General features: G+C 41.3%; 2 protein-coding genes across 4 annotated transcripts in view; one reads left to right on the top strand and one right to left on the bottom strand.

Moving 5' to 3' along the window:
• Nucleotides 1-2,188, top strand: part of SULF1 (sulfatase 1) — a 78,865-nt gene extending 76,677 nt beyond the window's left edge. Inside the window, 2 exon segments of the mRNA XM_021688370.1 lie at nt 1,302-1,327; nt 1,467-2,188. Of these exon segments, the coding sequence (XP_021544045.1) occupies nt 1,302-1,327; nt 1,467-2,188 (748 nt within the window).
• An 11,595-nt stretch (nt 2,189-13,783) lies between these two features.
• The window catches only part of SLCO5A1 (solute carrier organic anion transporter family member 5A1), a 118,539-nt gene continuing 111,533 nt past the window's right edge, over nt 13,784-20,789 (bottom strand). For 2 of the 3 annotated variants that reach the window (XM_021688476.1, XM_021688475.1), the window contains 3 exons: nt 19,422-19,663; nt 17,199-17,263; nt 13,784-14,241 (listed from right to left, as the gene is read on the bottom strand). In XM_021688476.1, the coding sequence (XP_021544151.1) occupies nt 13,784-14,241; nt 17,199-17,263; nt 19,422-19,663 (765 nt within the window). The remainder of the gene's footprint in view (nt 14,242-17,198; nt 17,264-19,421; nt 19,664-20,789) is intronic. The other variant, XM_021688477.1, reaches the window with a different exon arrangement.

Raw genomic sequence — 20,789 nt, forward strand, 5'->3', positions numbered from 1 at the left:
CCTTTCTGACTGCCACCTCGATTCATGCCCACTTCTGAGTCTCTTCCTCATCTGCACCGCGGTTTACGAGGATTCGTACAGTCTTTTCTACATCAGGTTGACATGCTTTCCAGCGATGGCTTCAACTCAGTTCTTGGCTGCAACCTCATTTCCTGCTTCTCTCGTCTATACCGTTTTCCCAGGGCTTGTGCCCAGAGTGCGACATACAGCTCTGTTGAGATTGCATATTAACTTTTTTTTTTTTAACTTACAGGTTGTTTGAAGATTACATAATTTTCTATCTTCTAGTTTACTGAGAGTGTAGTTTTGTGTAGTTTTACTTATTCTTCCTGCTGGTCTGTATTGCTTTGTGCATAGTTGATCACATTAATCCAGGCTGCCTCTTTCTAAATGGTACTTGGACATAACAAGAGAAAAGATGCTATTTTCCACAGGACTGTAGTCACCTTGGTGATGTAGAAAGATCTGAGAGAGAGAGAAAGCTGGTGTGTTCTTTGTACACTGTGGAAACCACTCAAAGTTTGACTTATCTGGAGCAGAGAACTTTTAGGGCAAAAACAAAATCAAAGAAACAGATTCAAGCATTGGATTTGAAGAGTTTAATTGCATTGACATTTGTTTTTATACGGAGTGCCAGGTAGCATAAAAATGTCTAAGCATTGCCTCTTACATTAAAACACTTTCAGGGCGCCTGGGTGGCTCAGTTGGTTGGGCGACTGCCTTCGGCTTAGGTCATGATCCTGGAGTCCCTGGATCGAGTCCCGCATCGGGCTCCCTGCTCGGCAGGGAGTCTGCTTCTCCCTCTGACCCTCCCCCCTCTCATGTGCTCTCTCTCATTCTCTCTCTCTCAAATAAATAAATAAAACACTTTCAAATTCATCATTCGCCCAGAAACCATGTAGATGGTAAAGGTTCCATCACACAACTATGCTCGCATCTGACAGATGAGGGACCAAGACTCAGAGAGCCCCACTCACATGATGTCCTGGTTGCAAAGTTGCCTTGAGTAGAGCCAGGAGTAAAACATCAGCCCCCTGACGGATGATGCCATGCATTTCCATCACCAACTGTGCCTCATCATAGAGGTTTGCACTTGTTTGTGCCTCTTTCCAATTTTTTGTTACTGTTCAATCGCTTCTGTAACCTAAGTCCCCTCCCTGACAACAAATGACTAGGGGAAAATACTTTTTAGCATTGTATTTCAAATGGATTTGCCCTGCTAAAAACGATGTAAGTTGCTTGTCCGATAAGTAAGAAATACTTTCTCCCCTAATGATCCACCTCTTTCTCTCTTTTCGCAGAGGACAGTTATGGGATGGATGGGAAGGTTAATCCGCCCGGCCTCGCTGCAGATGTCAACTGGCAAGGTCTGGAGGATTTATATAGAGTGAACAAAAGTGTCTATGAGTACAGACAAAACTATACACTTAGTCTGGCTGACTGGACTAATTACTTGAAGGATGTAGATAGAGTATTTGCACTGCTGAACAGCCACCAGGAGCAAGACAAAACAAATAAGACTGCAACTGCTCAAAGTGATGGGTCCCTGGCTGGATCTGCGGAGCTCTCGGCGCCGGTAGAGAGAGCTTCCGCGGAGTCAGATGAGGACCCGAGTCCTACGCTTGGGGAAGCGCCTTACTGGACCTGGCCGGCTGACCTTCGAACCCTGCCTTTGAACCAACCAACATTCAGTCCAGAGACGAAACTTGAATGGAACAACGACATTCCCGAAGTGAGTCGTTTGAATTCTGAACACTGGAGAAATCATAAAACTGACACGTGGACGGAGCACGAAGAGAGAAATCATCTTGCAAGCGATCTTAGCGGCAACGGCCTCACAGAGCTGATGGTGCCTCCCAGGCCCCGGCTGCAGCATGAATTTCCCCGGGGGGCCGGGCCAGGCGAGGATGTTTTTGATCTTCTTCCCCGGGGGGCCGGGCCAGGCGAGGATGTTTTTGATCTTGTTCCCCGGGGGGGCGGTCCAGGCGAGGATGTTTTTGAAGATCAGCTGCATCTTCCTGCGCATGCTGATGTGGATTCCATTCATCAGACGATCAATACGTCTGCCAGGGAGCAGCCAACCAACTCCAGCAGCGAGAAGAGGATGTTGAGCAAGGCGAAGAATCACAAGACGGGGAGCTTACAGAGTCTCGAAGGCAGTGCCTCCTTTCCACTCTCCTCCGATTAGCTGAAATTGTGACCTTACCCCAAACACAGTATTTTTTTTTTAACTTTTTATTAGTAAACTAATAAAGGCGATCACGACAGCGAACATTCTAAGCTACCCTAGGCACACAGACGCAGAAGTTAGGGCGCAGGTCAGCAGGAGGCACACAGGGACTCGGTGTTGTAATTCATGATTGGTCCAGAATAGAAAGAAAGGTTGACTCGTGTTTGTTTGTTTGTTTGTGGGGAGACTAAAACAGTATTATCTTTTGAAAGTGATAGGGATATGCCTGTCCAAATATTATCCAATCAAGATGGCTAGAATTGTAACTTTCTGGGTTTCTAAAACTTGACCTCCTCCATGAATTTTTCAGCACACTTTCCACTGCCCACCTAATGTGGTTTTGATTCCTTTTTTAACCACTGGAACTTTTCAGTGCCATCACCTTCAATGATTTTGCACTTTGAGATCAGAATACCATGTCTGTTCGGTTAGTCTTTTTTTTTTTCTTCCCATAGGCTTTCCATAGTCTCACTCCTTGCTCTCAGTGTGACCACGGGAAGTAGACCCCAAGAATGACACACAGTATGGATGACATATTGTTCAGCATACGCTTTTGCCAGAAGACATTGCATGCGTTTTCCTCGACTTGCTAAACTTGATTAGCAGAAAGGCATGGCTAACGATGTTGGCAGTAAAAATAAATAAATCAACAAAACCAAGATTGTCTGCTTTCTCTGTGCCTAGCCTCAAAGTGTTCATCATATGCTTCAGATTGCAAAATTTTTATTATTTTATTAACAGGATAAAAGGACTGAAGATTTTTTTTTTTTGCTCATCTTCGTTTTCTTGATCTGCCTAGTAAGGTCAAGTTTTGAGAAGATATGCTTAGTTTTGAATTTATATAAGAAATCTTTTTCAATAAAACAAACTCACAAATGTTTCATATTTTAAACACACCATATGTGTTATATGATCATTTTTAAGGCCTTCACCAAGTTCTGATTTTTTTAAAGACATAATTTAAGACTGCTTTTGAAATTCTGTATTCTTAAAAATATTCTTGTTATGTATTAGATTTTTAAATACCAGCAAAAGGATTACCTCATTGAGAATTATCAATACCCTAGCCAACTTCCCAAGAAGGTTTTTTTTTTAGCTTAACAGTGATTTTCTTTTTATTTTTAGATCACTCAAATGCATAGGTAAATTATGTTTTAAGTGTTTAAGGTAAACTCTTTTAAAGAAAATTTAATATGTTGTAGTTGAATCTTTGATAACTTTAAGTCTTTATCATAGACTCTGTACATATGTTAAAATTAACTAGCTCTTTATCAGATGTGTGTGTCACCAGCTGAATGACAGAAGAAACATATTTATGGTCATGAATGATGTGCTTTGTAAAAAGGTTTCAAGTTATTAGGAAGCATACTGTGTTTTTTAATCTTGTGTAATATTCTGTGATACTTTTATAAAACAATTCTGGCTTCGGGAAAGTCTAGAAGCAATATTTCTTGAAATAAAAGGTGTTTAAATTTTACCTGTTTCAGAGAAATGAGCTTATTACCAAGTTTTTTGTGCCACACCCATTCTTTGCAGGTAAAATCGAGTCCTTATGTCAGTGGACGTGGCTGAATATTCACCACATTTGTAAAACTGCCCCAAAGTCTGTGTGTTCTAGAACATGCTCAGACTGATGATTTCAGCGTGGATTTGCCTCCTTGCTTCAGGGAGGCCGTGGCAGAGACAGCACAAGACTGGATCCCCGCCTTGGCCCCCGAGCAGTTATGTAGGGCCAGCGTTTGGCTGAATCCTTTCCTGTCACCAATGACATCTTTAAAGATTTTTGAACAAGGAATCCCACCTTCCCTCACTTCACCAGACCAACAAATTATATAGCCGGCTCTGGGCAGCGCAGACGGAGTTTTCCAAAATCAAGAGGACCAATCCACTGAAGGAAGCCCCAGTTCACTGGGGACGGGGACATGGACTTTGATCAAGACCCAACCACCCTCCAATACCTCAAGTTTTTCCCGGCTGACAAATGCCATATACTTCTTTCCTGCTTCAGATTTCCTGAGAAGCTTTCTCTTCTGCAAGTCGAGGGGCTGACAATCTGTGAAGGTTAACAGTAAAGGGGAAGAAACAAAAGCAAAGGGCTTTTTGAGTTGTGTTAACCCAGTCCTGAGATAATTGAGGGAACCATCTGTATTAGTTTGCGAGGGCCGCCATAACAAAATACCACAGACTGGGGGCCTTAAACAACAGACAGTTATTTTCTCACTGTTCTGGAGGCTGAAAGTCCAAGACCAAGAGGCTTTGGTTTCTTCTAAGGCCTCTCTTCTTGGCTTTCAGATGGCCACCTTCTCTGTTGTCTGTGCACGTGCAGCCCTGGGATCTCTTCTTACAAAGACACCAGTCATTTCAGATTAGGGCCCACCCTTATGACCTCCTTTAACCTTAATTACCTCTGTAAAGGCCTTCTCTCCAAATACAGTCACACTGCGGGCTTAGGGCTTCAATATCTGAATTTTGAGGGGATACAATTCAGGCCATAACACCACAGATTCATCAAGAGAAGAGTTTTAGATAATAGTGTTGACCAAAGGTACATCATTTTGCCTCCCTTCTTGCTCCTTTCCTACAAAATGTGACTAAGCCAAGTATTGCTATCCTGAAGAAAATTCCATTTTAGTTCAATTCAGTAATTTTTCGGTACTTATGGAGTACTTACTATGTGCAAAGGGCATGAAAGAGACTCGGATTTTGAAGAGTACTTAGAAATTGGCTAGCCAACTGACCTTGTTTGATCTCTGAGGAGCTGATGCCCAGAGGGCTGAGCTGATTCCCCAACTGCCAATTTCCCACAGATTTCGAAGAGGAAGAGGTTTGTCAGAGGCAGGGCCAGCCCCTCTCCACTTTCTCCATTTACACACACACACTTACACACACACACACACACACCACCAGATCAGGGAAGGGAGAAGCCATAGTGAAACCCCATGGGGAAAGAGTAGTGGAAAGAACAATGGACATGAATTCTAAATTTTACTACCTATGAGCTGGGGAAAGTCACATAACCTCTCCTTGAATGTGAAATAAGAGGTATGACTCGAGGATGACAAATACATCACATCTGTGCTTTCTTTTCCTAAAACGTGCCCAGGGGAGACATTGCTAATGCACGAGGACACTGCTGCATGAAGCCGGAGCACTTCACCCTTAAACTCCTTCTCAATGCAGCCAGCTACACTGTTGAGTTGGTATTGGAGTGTAAGACACAAACCTACTTACCATACCCAAACGACATAATATCTGAGGCTCCTCCGAGCCTTCTTTAAAAAAAATAAAATAACCCTATCTGCAGGGTTTTTGGTTAAGAGAGAAGGAATGAAGACTTAACACTCCCACCCCATGCCAAATGTACCTAAACATGTTGCTCTTCTAAGAAAAGATTTTTAAATGCCTATTGTCCAGAACTTGCTTTAGAGCTACTGTGATCTCAGCTATAAGAAGGTCCTCAATTCCCCCAATTAATCCAATTCTGCTTGATATTTTCAAATTTTATTTGCTTGCTATTTCCAAAATGTATTTGGAAAATATTTTCAATATTTTCAAAATTTATTTTAATAGAAAACAAGAGATCTTAGAGCAATTAACAACTTGGTGTGGTCCACCACCTGGTTCATTTAAGCCCTCACAACCTCTCCTCGAAGCTGCTGGGAAAGTTGTAATCACACCCTAAGCCCCTTCCCCTCCAGCCCCACTCCATCTCATCCCGCACTTGCTGTCTTTCATCACCAGGCTCAGACCTCAGCCTCCTGCTCAGAAATCTTTGGTGATTTTTAACACACCCCCCCCCACACACACACTAGAAGCTCTAGCCTTCCATCCACCCATCTGCTCCCCTTTCCCCTCGCCTGTCACTACCAGCTTCCCCCGGATTAGCGCCACCTTCCTAAGTCTGAATTCCCCATCCCAACCTGTAAAAATCTCATCCATTCTCCAATTCCCGTATTTTTTTTTCCCTTTTACCTTATCAAACTTTATCTTTTCTTTCCGTGTAAACTTCCCTCAACTCCCCCACCCCTTGGACAGAGTAGCTCGGCCATTTTTACTTTACTTTCCCCCAAGTAAGAGAACACTGATGTTGTGCCAAGTCTGAGGCCAATGGAGTGAAAGTGACCGGCCACATTCATGACCTTGCCTCTTGTCCCATTTCTGACCAAGAGACCTACCTAATGCAACTATTGTCCATACTGGTCTAATTAACTCAGCTTCCTCTGAGCTGTGTTGTTGATGCTGAGGACTTCAGCAACACAGTACCTAGGGCCTTAGAGTGAGCCCACTATTGTATAAAATAAGCAGAGAAAATGGCTTCCAAAAAGCAGATATTTCCTGTTGAGACTAGGGAGTACCCTGCTCCCTGATGTCAGGGAAAGCACTGCAGAGGGTTGGGGGACAAAGGGAGCTACAAATGTTGAGGTCTTTTGTGCTGAGCGTTGCCTCACTTTTCTGCTAGCAAACGCACTTAAGTGGTGGACAAAGGTATCTACCTTTGTCTATTCTGAATTTTTAGCCCCTACACCAGTGTGCCTCCCAGGGCTCAGGAATTCAGAATCTGTGTCTTCTACCCCCAGTCCTCCTCCCCGATACCCTACCTCCAGCGCCAACGACACAGGTGACCCAGAGCCAGAATGGAACCAATCCAATTACTAATGGGTTTCAGCAGAAGAGGAGATGTCATTGCCACCCTAATACGAATCTGGTCCCAAAAAGCCCCATTACAACTCAAGCCCAGGAACCGGAAGGGATTAGAGATCAGTAAAGCATGTAATTTCCACAATTACCATTAGGTGTCACTCTAGCGCAACTCATGATATCTTTCTTTCCAGCCAGGCTCCACCCCTCGCAAAGCTGCCACTTCATTGATCTCTGAAGTAGCAGCACTGGGTTTAGACAAGAACACAGCTAAACAGTTGACCCATGGCAGGCTTGCTCTTTCTTTGATGCTCAGGATCTTAGCCATTCCAGTAGACCAAAAAAGGGTTTTAGCTTTCTACTGATGTATATTGGTATTATGAGTTGGAACTGCATCAGACTTTGACGTTTAAATACAAAAGTGAGTACCAAATATCGACCTCCTTGCTTTCCAATGACTTTTTGCAATTAAAAATGTTTTTTTGCGCTCAGGCCACGCCAAAGCTACGGAGGCCATCTTCGCTGAGCTGGCAATTTTTAAAAGAAGAAAAGAACTAGATGCTTTTTAACAGCTCTTAAAATGCTGAGGTTGTACCAAGTCTGGGGCTAATACAAGGAAGATAAGTGGCCACATTCATAACCTTTCCTCTCTCCTCATTTCTTAAAAAGAAACTTTCTAGTGTGTCTTTTTCAAAAAGCCCAATATACGGAATGATTCTGCCTCTCCTTTGAATGTGTGGGATATTTAAGAAAGTTGAGTGAAATCTCTAAATTGCCTAAATTGCACCCATTGATGAAGAGAAGAAGGTAGACTGGGGAAGAGGGTAGTATCTGCCCTTTGTATAAATGGCTTCCACAATGAATGAACAAGGCCCTGGAGGAAAATAAGGGTTTATCCAGAAACCAGCAAAGACACACACACAGCCCCCAGTAACTCCTGTATCTTGGGCCATTGTGACCCTTTAGTTGAGCTGTGCAGGAGGAGTGACTGAGTGAGAAATGGAAATCAATTGCCCTGCTTTACACCTATGAGTGCTCCAGGCAAGGTTCTAAAAATAACCACTTTGTGCTCCAGTCCATGAGTCATGCTGTTATTTCCAGAGCTCCTTTACCTCCCTCCTCCTCTCACCCAAAAGTTTTGGATGCCTTAGCAAACTCTGCTGTCCATCAGAAGAGAGCTCAGAGACAAACTAATTTCAAGCCAACACACTTTATTCTTTTTTTTTTACTTTTTTTCCTTAATTTTCAATGATCAAGTATTCAAGATGTTGTAAACCAAGGTTTATTAGTACATTGACAAGAGATTTCATTAAACACAAGGAAATTGAACATCTTTTAAATTACCCTAAGAAGTCTCCAAATAAATAGTCATTGTAAAAATCACAAAATCAAACTCCTTTATGTAACAATTCAAAACGGCCTTTCATCACCAACACAATTTCACACAACACACACACACCGAACACACACTCCACCAGGATCCTAATGCCAATTTATTTGACGCAGTATTACATCTCCTTTAACTGAAAAGTTAGAGGCGGACTTGCCTATTTCATGCTTCTAAATTAACATTTGGGGTTTTGGGTAGAGGTATGTATTTTAAGAAAAATGCCCACTATAGAGTCTTATTATTCTGATTTTTCATTTCTAGATACAAAGTTTAAACTCTGTTTGTTCAACCCTTTGGTTTAATATGTCCCTGCAATGACTTTAGTTTTGGATATTTTCTCCTCCTGATTTTAGTATGTAATAGAATACCAGAAAAAGACAACACCTTCCAAACCCCAATTACAAAAACACTTCACAAGGGTGTCAGTTTTTTGGAGAAGAAATAAGAAAAGATTATGTGAACTCATTTTCCCCTCTCTCCGAAATTATTTGTAGCATCTGATTATTCTTGCTAAAAGAAATATCAAAAGCACTGAGTTTTCCATAGAAAAGGTACTCTTCCTTACAGTCTTCATGTTTGCAGTGTAAAGTTCATGGATTAACTGTAGTAATGAGAATAATGAGTGCTTGTTTTCTGGGAAGCTCTCTAGATTTCCAAAAACAAAGCACATGTAGTCCCTTGCCAGTGAAACACTGTAAATTCAGTGGCGCATTTTTGTGGCGAGCATGCATCATCAAATACTTTTAGCACCGAGGCATTTTTTTTTTTTTTAATGTTGCAAAAGCAAATACCCAAGGAGGGTTTTCATCATATGTGACCCTTCGTAGGGCTGAGTAAAAATGAAGTGCTTAAAAGAACTTGTTCAAACATAACACAGATCTGATTCCAATGTAGCAAGAAGCCTGGGACAGACACAGCCAGCAGCATCCTGGAAGATGAGGAGAGGAGAGAAAACGGAAAAGATAAAGTGCACAAGACTACTACCTTCACCTGCCCGCCACGGCACGCCCTTCTATGCCAGGAAAGAGGAATTACAAGTAATGTGGAGAGGCTACCTATGGTCTGGAGAACAGAACTAGCAAACCTGCAGTCTAGGCAATTCTGGGATTATACAGTATTTTGGTATCTATCTGCTACTTAGAAGACTCCAGATGCACCTCTATAGCAATAGTTAGACTCGTGTTTCGGCACCTCGAGGATGTTTGAAGTCCACACAGGCTAAAAGTATAATTGGCTGCCCCCCCCGCCCCCGAGACTTGGGCTCTCTTACTGCTCCTGGGCACACCAGAGAATTTCCACAAATGCTTCAGGTCCATTCAAAAACCACGCAGCTGCTCTTTGGTTGATGCAAAACAGGCTCCGAAAAGAAACTTTCTGGTTCCACGTCCACCAAAGAATGCAAGCTGGAATTACAGATGGAGGAAGAATTTTCTTGGTAGTTTGGTGAAAATGCAGGACGGTCATTATGACTTGCTCCTTCTCTGACGGCTGCATTCCCAAGTGCATGCTCCCGTTTGTGACCACAGCACAGCTACTGACAGCAACAATCCCACCAGTTGTTTAGTACATAACATGTAACGTTTTGTCTATGTTCATTTAACATGGAACACTTTGTGTATGTTCATTTGAAACTTTTATTTAGGAAACTTAAAACCCATATTCACTAAAAATTAATGGAAATGTTAACATTCTGAAAGAGGAAAACACGAAAAAGAAAGCATACACTTAAAATCCCCAGAGCTCAGATTCAATAAATCTGAACCACATTTCCTCATGATTCATTTCAGAAATTCTACTGAGACTCAATGCTAACATCAAAATTGGATTTGTTCTATATTAAATATGAACTATAAATAAATACTTGAGGTATGTTATGACAACTTTGAATATAACGCTTAGCTAAATAAATGTAAATTTACCTTGAAAATCTAAACATTAAATTTTGATGTTTCTTACAGATTTTTTTTCTATTCTACACAAAGGAATAATAACGTCTCTACTCTTCAGGAACAGTAACACAGCAAAAAATGAAATGCTGTACCTCGCTAAATTATAGTCACACTTGTCTTTGTTAACCAAAACCATTGTAGGCATTATATAGTGTAAGAAGCGAGCGATGGAGACAGAAACCCACTTCTGAACCCTAACTTGGCCACTCTGTACAATCCTAAACAAATCTCTTTACCTCTCTGAGCCTCAGTTTTCATGATCTGTTTAAAAAAAAAAAAGAATAAAAATAGTTATCTTGCAAAGTTATTAACAGTATTAAAATAAATGATGTATATTAAGTGCTTGACAAAATTCTCTGAAATAGTCACACTCCACAAAAGATAATTTGTTTCTTCTCTGCTCCTCCTTCCCCCACAACTTAGTTCTGAATGACTTTTGAATGTTTTCAAGAATTAAATCTACCTACAAAGGATAAGGACTTCATACTAATGAAGATAACAAAAAATGTGCTCCAACCACCTACCTTCCCCCAGGGTGTTTCTAAATTAATAGGCTAGACTCATAGATATTATATTTGCATATTAAAGCCAAATAATACATTATAATCTACAGAGTTGATAAAAGAACAAGGTGACCTTTTTTTCCAAAACAAGTAATTAGAGGCCTAAGTTCATGGAGAGTGGGAATTAAACTTACAATAGTTATACATTATTAATACATTAATCTACAGAGTTGATAAAAGAACAAGGTGACCTTTTTTCCAAAACAAGTAACTAGAAGCCTAAGTTCATGGAAGTGGGAATTAAACTTATAATAGGAGCTGTGACCATGAAGTAACAAACATATAAGAACCTCATATCTACAATTAAATGGTGCCATTTATATAACAGTCACTTTAGTTGACTATGTAATATTCCAAGGATACTGCCAGGACCCAAAGCATTTTGGGGACAATTCTTAATTGGTACGTATTCTAAAACTTCAGTCTTCTGTGATTTTTCACTACTTATTCTACATGAACCAACAACACATTAATGATACACCCACTATTTATAAGTATCACATACTTGAGGAAGTACAATATTAACAATTGTGGTGTACAATTCAGGCCAATTTCTTTGAATTTTGGCAGGTCAACCTAAAGAATTTCATAGAGCAGCAGATGGTAATTGGCTAAAATAGTGCCTGATAGAGAACTGGTCGATGGTTGCTGAACTGGATGGATGACTGTTCAGGGTAGAGAAAGGGGACTGTCTAATTATATGTGAAGAGTCTGTCACTTCCTACCCTGGAGTTCTGAAAGCAGCTCCTTTTCAAAATATACTACCAAGAAGAGAGAGATTCTAAGAGTGTTGGAACATACACTCTTAGCTTAAAAAAAAAAAAAAAAAAAAAGGTGTTAATCCCACCCAAATTCTCTCAATGCAGTTCTTTGGCAATTAGAGGGGAATTAAGAAAATACCACCTCTCCCCATCCTGTATATCTTTAGCTCCAACACAAAAGGAAACTTTTTAAAGGATCTAAAGGATCAAAGATCTCCCATAGAGAGTAAAAGGGAACCCTGAGGCAGCAGAGTAGACACTAAGTTAATCAACAATATTCTCTGAAGACCTTCCCTTCAATGGAGGGAAGTTGGACAGACACCAGAGTAATTAGAGGCAACAGCAGACTTATGACTCAGCCAAATGAGACCACTCCAACGGAAGTCCTTGTTACCTGTCCACTGGCTCAACCCCTTACAGACATTATTCAGTCTAATAGCGATAACCCTCTCCACAAACTGCATGCCACCAAAAGAACCATTTGACAATACCGTTCTTAGGTGGAGAGGAAAACAACCTTGAACTGTTCACATAACTCCACCAGTGTCTCCAAGGACGAAGGGCAAAAAGCCTGAATCATGGGACAGTTCCATCAGTCATGACCCCTCTGTGGAAGAGAGTAAGCCAGCTAAGGAAATCAGTTCCCAAATTAGCCCCTACGTAAGCATAGGCTCCTTGGCAGAAACTGTTCACAATTACATTGGTATTTGGACCTTACAGTCCCTCCGAAGTCCGGGTTGTCAAGGATTCTTTTTCTGAGCAGCCAAGATGCCAGGAGGTAACCTGCTATCAGTCCAGAGTGCAGTCGGGAAGCATCTACCTTCAGAATCATGGAGAAAGCATTCTGTGTGGCACCTAAGTCAAAGTGATGTGCTGGGAGGAACTGAAAAGGATGATGGATAATGAGCCCAAAGAACATTTAGGAACAGAAAAATCCTCTCGCAGAATTGCTTCGGGAAGGTTAACAGGAGGAAGGAATCAAAGAGAGAAGCAAAATTGTTCTAACTCTGATAAAGTGGAATTCAGTATGACAGGCAAGTTGATTTTAAATAATTTTCAGTCATGACTTAGGATCATACTCCGATAGCTCACAGATCTCCCTCCTCCTGTATTCAGAGTGATTTTCACATCACAGGTATAGGTTTCCTGATTTAATTACTCAACTTCAGGGGGCAACCACGGCAATTTTCTGTACATAAGAAAGAAAACGATACAGATTTGCTGTTTCCAGGCGTATAACTAAAGCAATCAGATGGGACTCAATCTTACCTCTGTGGAATTTCTTTTTCCAACTATTTTGAGTGTCAAGGTTACAATTCTTAGCTACCCTTGTGTGGGCCCATGAGAGCTAAAAGAATTTCTGCAGCATTTTTCTTTGGATGAGAAAGCCATCAGTTTCTCTCTTTATGATGCATCTCAAATTAGGTTCTAGCCACATTGTTTAGCACACTAGTTTTAAAGCCCCTGGCAAAAGAATACTGGAGTTTATGTTCAAGCTATCAGATTTTATGATTCAGCAGACTCTTTACCTTATGATGGGGCAGACAGACTAAAAGAGAATGTGTCTTATGAAATAAAGTAGCTGTTCCTTTTGTCACACTATGCATATGATTCCTTTGAAGCATTTGAAAAATTCTACCTGATTTATAACTCTGCTATGGCTTAAAACGCTATTAACAGTACTTCAGGGAAAGTTTATTGTCCTCTTTTCAAAACGTATCTGCTTTAGTCTCTTGAAAGAAAAAGTAACATGCTGCACTTACATTTTCCCAATCAAAATTGCATAGTTGAGGCAAATTCATTTGTGCTTTGTAGCGGAACTCACAGTAGGTGTTCATATCTAAAAACTCTGATTTGTAAATGCAAAGTCATGGTCAAGCTCACCTTTGTTTGGAGTGTATGGTAATGATATGTACCTCTAGGACACTTCCCGTGATTTTCTTAACCAGGCACCTCTCAGCCTTATACCACAATGGAGCACGAGCATGAAATTAACATAGCGGAAATGGTAACAAATCTATCTAAACTCCTCCTTCTTGGAGAGAAGGGGGGCAAAGGCTCTCAGTCTTGTTGAGGTATCCAGCCCTCAGTCAATAGTGGCTGTGTATACTGAGTTTTGTCAGTTTGAGGATTGTGTCTTTAGAGGTTAAAAAAAGAGAGAAAGAAAAGAAGGCACGGGTGTTTCTCAAGTTGCCATATTCAACTCAACCAACAAAACTGAAGTCTTCCATTTTCAAGCTTCGGGAGGGAGGCTACTTGGCAGTAGGGCTTTCTTCCAGCCCCGGGTCTGGGGAGGAGCTTATTGCTTCGGGGAAGGGCCCCGAATAGGTCTGTGCTGTGTACTGGATCCCTTTCTGCAGACCAGTCTCTTCGTGGAAATCCCCCTGGCTGCTGAAAGCTGGACAAGATCTAGTCCGGGCACCCTTACTGGTGTTTTCGGTGTGGCCCACCATCTCGCTCACTGTGCTCAGAGGAAATTCTCTCCACCTCTGCCTCTGCAGCTCGTCCTCCTTGTATTTAATGGAGTACCAGGCCAGAAAAATAAAAATGAAGCCAACAAATTTGAGGCCGGCCGCCAAACCAAAGTAGACAAAACGAAATGATGTCACGTTGTACTCCCAGCAAGAGCCTTGCACTCCACATTCCTGTTGCCAGAGCATGCAGGTGGTGTCAATAACTGCTCCAAAGTAAATTGGAGTAGGAATGTATGCTAGCGTTGTAGAGAAAAAGAAAAAGAACAATGGTTAGCCCGTCTTATCAGAGAAAACCGATTTTGTAAATCAGAGCCCTCTAGAACCAGTGGAGGGCAGTGGTTTTCTTGTGTTACTTGACTATTTTAAATCTGTCACATCTTATCATAATATATTTATTATAAAAACGTTCACTAAGTTATAAATACTTTAAACCTTCCAGTTTGCAACTCGGTCAGAATATGCTATTGATTTTAAGATTGTAAAAATGTCGATTGCTTAAAAATTCAATTAGGCAATGCTTTTAAACTTAAAAATCAAATTTTGCCATTAAATACTCAAGAGGCTATACGACCCTTTATGAACCACTAAAATTCAGTATACTTAGTTCTTATGGGTTGGGTTCTAGTCCTCGGGTGCAGGAAGAGTATGAGGAAAACACTGTCCCCTCTAAGCCAGAAACCACATCAAATGGCAAACTGTATAAAGACATTTGGGGCATAGAAATAACTAAGGCAGAAAATTCATCTTTGAAGCTTGTGAAACATCTGCGATGAGTAGTAGCTTCATTGTCTGGGCTATGAGATAGATATTTCTTTACTCCCGTAAGAAAGAAAGTCTACCCAAGTAGACTTCCTTCACCATATGTTACTCCCTTTACTGAAATGTGTCCCCATCCCCAAAATTGTTCACCTTGCAATTATCTACCCCTCCTTTAAATTCCTCACTCACTCAGATGCCACTTTATTCCCACTGCATTTTGTATACACCTTCATTGTATCAACTATCACGTAGCATTGAAAGTGTTTGCAGATTTGTCACCCATAAGCTCCTTGATGGCAGAGGCCATGCCTTTTATTCCTTGCGTCCCAAGGACCCCTCAGGACAGCCTGTGGAGCCTCAATAAGAGTTTATAAAAGGAAGTGATGGGAAGGAACAAGGGAGAAAAGGAGGAAGAAAAGAAGAGAGGAAGGAAGGGAAGACAGTGGGCTAAGTGATGTATTTTTAAATATGTTATATTTGTTTCAAATAAGGTATGTTAACTACAATTAAAATTTAACATTACTAGGGGCGCCTGGGTGGCTCAGTCGTTAAGCGTCTGCCTTCGGCTCAGGTCATGATCCCGGGGTCCTGGGATCGAGCCCCACATCGGGCTCCCTGCTCCGCAGGAAGCCTGCTCCTCTCTCTCTCCCACTCCCCCTGCTTGTGTTCCCTCTCTCGCTGTGTCTCTCTCTGTCAAATAAATAAAATCTTTAAAAAAAAAAATTTAACATTACTAAAACACTTAAAACTCTCTTTTTGCTTTGGAATTTGGGGAAATGGAAATTGGTTTGTTGGCCCAACTCTAGTTTTTCATAATCAACAGAACTTAAGTCAAGGTTGAATTAAATAATAGATGACTGAAATATCCTCCTTCCACTTACTCCTGATGCTGTGATATCCCTCTGTTGACTTACCTTCACCTCCAATTCCATATGAAACCACCCCAACTCCATGGCATCAAAGACAAGCAGAGCAAAAAGGAGGACCTATTTTTTTTCTTTTCCTATTCAACCACCCCTTCGCTAACAAATTTCCTTCCTTGAAAACAACTTTTTAGTTTTCAACAGGAAGTATAAGGCAAGCTTCTTAACAAAATCAAAGCATGTCAGAATTTCCTTTCACCAGCTGCCTTTGAAAACTGGGACCTTCGAAGTTTTATCAGTACCAAAAAAAAAAAAAAAAACCAAGCCACCCATTCAATGCAACTAGAAGCCTCTGAGGATGACCAGACAGTTCCTACTCCCAGACTGGGCCACCAACTGCAATGTAATGACAAATTGAGAATTCCAGGAGTCCATAATCTCTCATGGGTCATCTGGGAATCAAACTGAGGGTTTTAGAGGGGAGGGGGGTGGGGGATGGGTGAGCCCAGTGATGGGTATTAAGGAGGGCACATACTGCATGGAGCACTGGGTGTTATACGCAAACAATGAATCATAGAACACTACATCAAAACTAATGATGTACTGTATGGTGACTAACATAACATAATAAAAAAATTATAAAAAATAAATTGAGAATTCCAGAGAAGATTAATGTTTCAGAGGGTCAGATGACACCATTTTAAAGTGTTTCACCCTTCAAAATGGAAATTAAAAATTTAAATCAAAAAACCTATTTTTTTTTTTTGTCCTGTGGACAATGATACTGGAAGAAACGATAGCTCAAGAAAATGACGGACTCCCACTTGCGAAAGAAAAAATATGCTTGATGATGGGGAAGTCAATTACAAATACATTGAAATTGATCAAGGCAATGGGCTACTTCACATGATATTTCCCATGCACTGTCCCAAAACACGACAATGATAGGGTGTTTGCCAAAATCAGAACGATGTTCTTCATGCCCTAATGAACTCTGCAATATATTGACAGTGCTAATGAACTTCTCTTGTTAATCAGTAAAGGGAACTCCTCATGTATCATTTGAGGATTTTTCTTTTTTCTTTTCAGAATTTTTAATTTCTTTTCTCAGAAAACTTGATAGGTATACTTTTTGCCCGGCCCAATAAAGTTACTGTAAAGAAGTAAGGAATTAAAATTTTTGCAAATAATATGAGTACCGATTTCCATCACTTTCATGTTAAAAAGACATAAAGGGAAAAAAATGCCGGGATCTTAAGCCCATTACAATTGTTTGGTTCAATATTTCTTACAGTACCAAAAACGCTCTGGGGAATGTAGCCCACGTCTAGGCTCAGAGTGAAAAAGAAACTGTTCTAAAGTCAGGTGTGTTCTGTTTCATCAAAGCACAGAACTGGGTAGCTTCTAGTTCAAATCAGAAAATAAGGAAGTTGTGTCCTGGCCGTTAACCCATAAAATCCTAGCTACTACTAATGGTAACAAATGATTGACTTGCCATTTTTAAAGGACAGTGAGAATTTGCCATCTGTAAAGAGGAACTAAGAGGCACACGTGGAAATTCAGGAACGTACCAAGTGTTCGCAATAAAACAAACTGCATTCCCAGCGCGAAAGGTCTCTCCTCATCTTCTACCGACCTATGAGGAAGGGAAAGAAAAAAATGTTTTAAAACACTGGCCTCAAGAAAATGAACATCAAATCAAGCCTGCTTAGCACAGAGCCAGGGACCAAAGAGCTGCTGTACCAAAATATTTATTTACTAGAATTTATTAACAACAGCCAAACAAGACTGCTGATGTAGCTGAATCGGTGAATGAGTTCTCCCCAGTGAAGACTCCAAAGAAGCTCTGATTAACTCTGTTTCTGGGTAAATACTGGGGGAGGGCCAAAGGTTCATAGCTGAAGGTACAGAAGGAGTTCTGAGCTTCTAAAATCAGTTCTGTGAAAATAGATGTAATAATTTATCCTAACTACTGCATTCTTTTTTTTTTTCTATCTGCTTACACTTTCCAGAGGGCAGGTGTGTCGACTGAAAGTTATTCCCATAGTTTCTCAAGGAAAAGTATAGAGGAAAGAAGTTAAAGAAAGAAGTAGAGGGGCGCCTGGGTGGCTCAGTCATTAAGCGTCTGCCTTCGGCTCAGGTCATGATCCCGGGGTCCTGGGATCGAGCCCCTCATCAGGTTCCCTGCTTGGCGGGAAGCCTGCTTCTCCCTCTCCCACTCCCCCTGCTTGTGTTCCCTCTCTCGCTGTGTCTCTCTGTCAAATAAATAAATAAAATCTTTAAAAAAAAAAAGAAAGATGTAGAGTCCAAAAAAAGTATAAAAAACAAGTCAAACTTAGAAAAAGAGTGAATCCCTCCCCACTACCTCATGTTGTTCTTCTTTTCCCAAAACATATGCTCCAAGTAATTCCTACACAGCAGGAAGATTGGAATCTATTGATTTGTAATTAGCAAAGATTAAAGGGCTCCTTTTCTGAAGTTTTGGGTTAGAAGCCAGCTGGTGATTTGCCATGTTCGAGCTCAATGACAGGGGCAGCCCTGATCTGGGTTATTTAACATCTCTTGCAGAATTAAAGTTTAAAGAGTGAGATTATTAAGGATTCATTTTTTAAAATGATGAAGTACCTGTTCTTTTCTGTCCCATACACACTGAGTTCTAGGTATAGCATGTCGACCTCCCCAGGACCCGCGCACCTGCCATCTTTTTCCCCACCTTCGTTATCTTTTCCTAGCAATTTGCCCCATGCTGCACACACCATTGTTACTCCATAAGTATCCGCTGATGGAGGAATTGAGTGAAATCAACCAATGGGCCTTCCCACCGGGTACTGTTATCGTACGTCTAATTCAGCATCCCATAAAGAAGAGAAGCCAAAATGTGCAGAATAAGCAGCAAACAGCCCAACTGCCCTGCTAAGAATGACGTCCCAGCAGGTGTGACCAACAGGTGCCCAGCAGTGTGGGGCACAGTGTGGGGTACCAAGTGGGCAGGGTGGAGGTAAAGGAAGAATGAGGACTGATTCCCTTTCCTCCCCACTCCTTCACTGCCTCCCCTGGTTCTCCTGAAGCTGCTGTGGGCAAGCTTTCTCTTCACCATGCCGTCCTCCCTTCCCTCCTTTGCCCATTGCAGCCTTTACTGCAAATGCAACACACTGATCTGATTGGACCCGTGTCAACATTTTTAACAGGACTTCCATTAAAGTAACGTCCGTGTTCTCTTATAAGCAAAAAACCACTAACGGGATATATAACAAAACACAGCATGAACAACTGAAAAATGACATTTCCCAGTCTGTCCTTTCCTTGGTTCAACTCCAAAATTTTATAGGATAGTAACATTCATGAAATCCGCATTTTGAACTGCAGGCCCAGCGGGAACCATCACTGATCCTGGAGGTACTAACTACCTACAAGGTGGGAGATAATAGTCTTTGCTATACTTGAGACTTAGCAACTTCACCAAATGATTTCATGCCCCACCTGGAGTCAGGCTCCTTGTGGCTAACATGGTGACAGCTTTCAGCTCCTGATCTTGAACCTTGTAGGGCCCAGACTTCAGAAAGCAAAGGCACCCAAAAGAAGTTTCACTAAACTACAGGACTAGAACCCATCTGAATAAAGGAAGTTCTGGGGTATGAAACGTTGCAATCTTCCTTTCTCTTCCTGACATGGGAAAACACTTCTCTTAAATTCAACAAGCAAATGTCTGAGCGCTTCCCCGCACCATCTGACTTTGCTTTCCCCTCCACGTTACCACATCAGTCCCAGCTTGGAATGTTGAGTTCGGTTCTCACCTGAGTGTTACTATGATGGCTGATGGTTGGGCACATGCTGTGATGAAGGTGACAATGAAGAGAAAAATTAAGAATGGGATAAGGGTATTGCAGGCCCGTTTGCACTTCCCGGACACAGCATAGCCATTTTCGTTGAGATAGGTTTTGACAATAACCACACGGAGCTGACTGCGCTGTCCGACTGTAGGTGGAGTGATCACTTGCCGGCTTTGGACACACGTGCATTCTGTGTAGTTCCTTATCTAAGGGATAACAAAGATCGGTTGTGAGCCAAGCTAAAGCATAGGAAAATTAAGACAAAGTTAAAAGCCCTAAAATAGCTCTAGTATTTAAACATGCATAATATTTTGCTGAGTGAAATAAGTCAATCAGAGAAAGCCAATTATCATATGGCTTCACTCGCATGTGGAATATGAGAAACAAAACAGAGGATTATAGGGGAAGGGAGGGAAAGCTTAATGGGAAGAAATCAGAGAGGGAGACAAACCATGAGGGACTCTTAAGTCTAGGAAACAAACTGAGGGTTGCTGGAGGGGTGGTGGGTGGGCGGATGGGGTAACTGGGTGATGGGCATTAAGGAGGGCACGTGATGTGATGAGCACTGGGTGTTATACGCAACTGATGAATCACTGAACTCTACATTGGAAACTAATGATGTACTATGTGTTGGCTAGTTTAATTTAAATTTTAAAAAATATACATAATATTTAACTGAAAATACAGCCTCATTGCTAACAGTAAGGATCCAAAGTGTGCATCCAATAGTGTCTGCTTAGCCAAATCGTTTAAACCTAAACTTTTATAAGGAGCTTTCAACACTGTTCTAGAGCGTTCACATTCCATATGCTCATTTTGGTCACAACTATATGCTGTTATAATTCTTGGGCTCTCTGATTAGAGAAGCCCCTCAAAAACAGGAACTAAGCTTTCTGTTTATTTGTGCCTACCAGAGCACCTAGCATCAGCCTGCCTGGACGCAGTGTAGGACCTAAAGTAAATATTTGTTAAATAAATGCAGAGAATCCACGATGCAGCCATGACAGCTCCAGGGCCAGGACCAGTGAACATATCATTGGCTGTTTCATTTGAAAAAAGCTAATTCAAGGAACTAAAAAGGTATTTCAAATAAAAGCAACCAATTAATCTTTCTGCCTGTTATGTTGTTTTTACTGAACAGACATCAGCTGAACTCACTGTCATTGTGAGCTCTCAGCCACTTAGAGAAGCAGTAGCAACAAATATAAGGATGGGGTGCCATTTGGCCTTCTGTCCTCCAGGGACTGCTGGCCTCTTTTTAGGAATGAGGGCTGTGCATTAGAGGACTTGGTTGGTCACTCCCGGGGAAGGACTTAGCCACTAAGAACAGAT

Source organism: Neomonachus schauinslandi, chromosome 4, assembly GCF_002201575.2.
Source record: "Neomonachus schauinslandi chromosome 4, ASM220157v2, whole genome shotgun sequence".
NCBI classification, from domain to species: domain Eukaryota; kingdom Metazoa; phylum Chordata; class Mammalia; order Carnivora; family Phocidae; genus Neomonachus; species Neomonachus schauinslandi.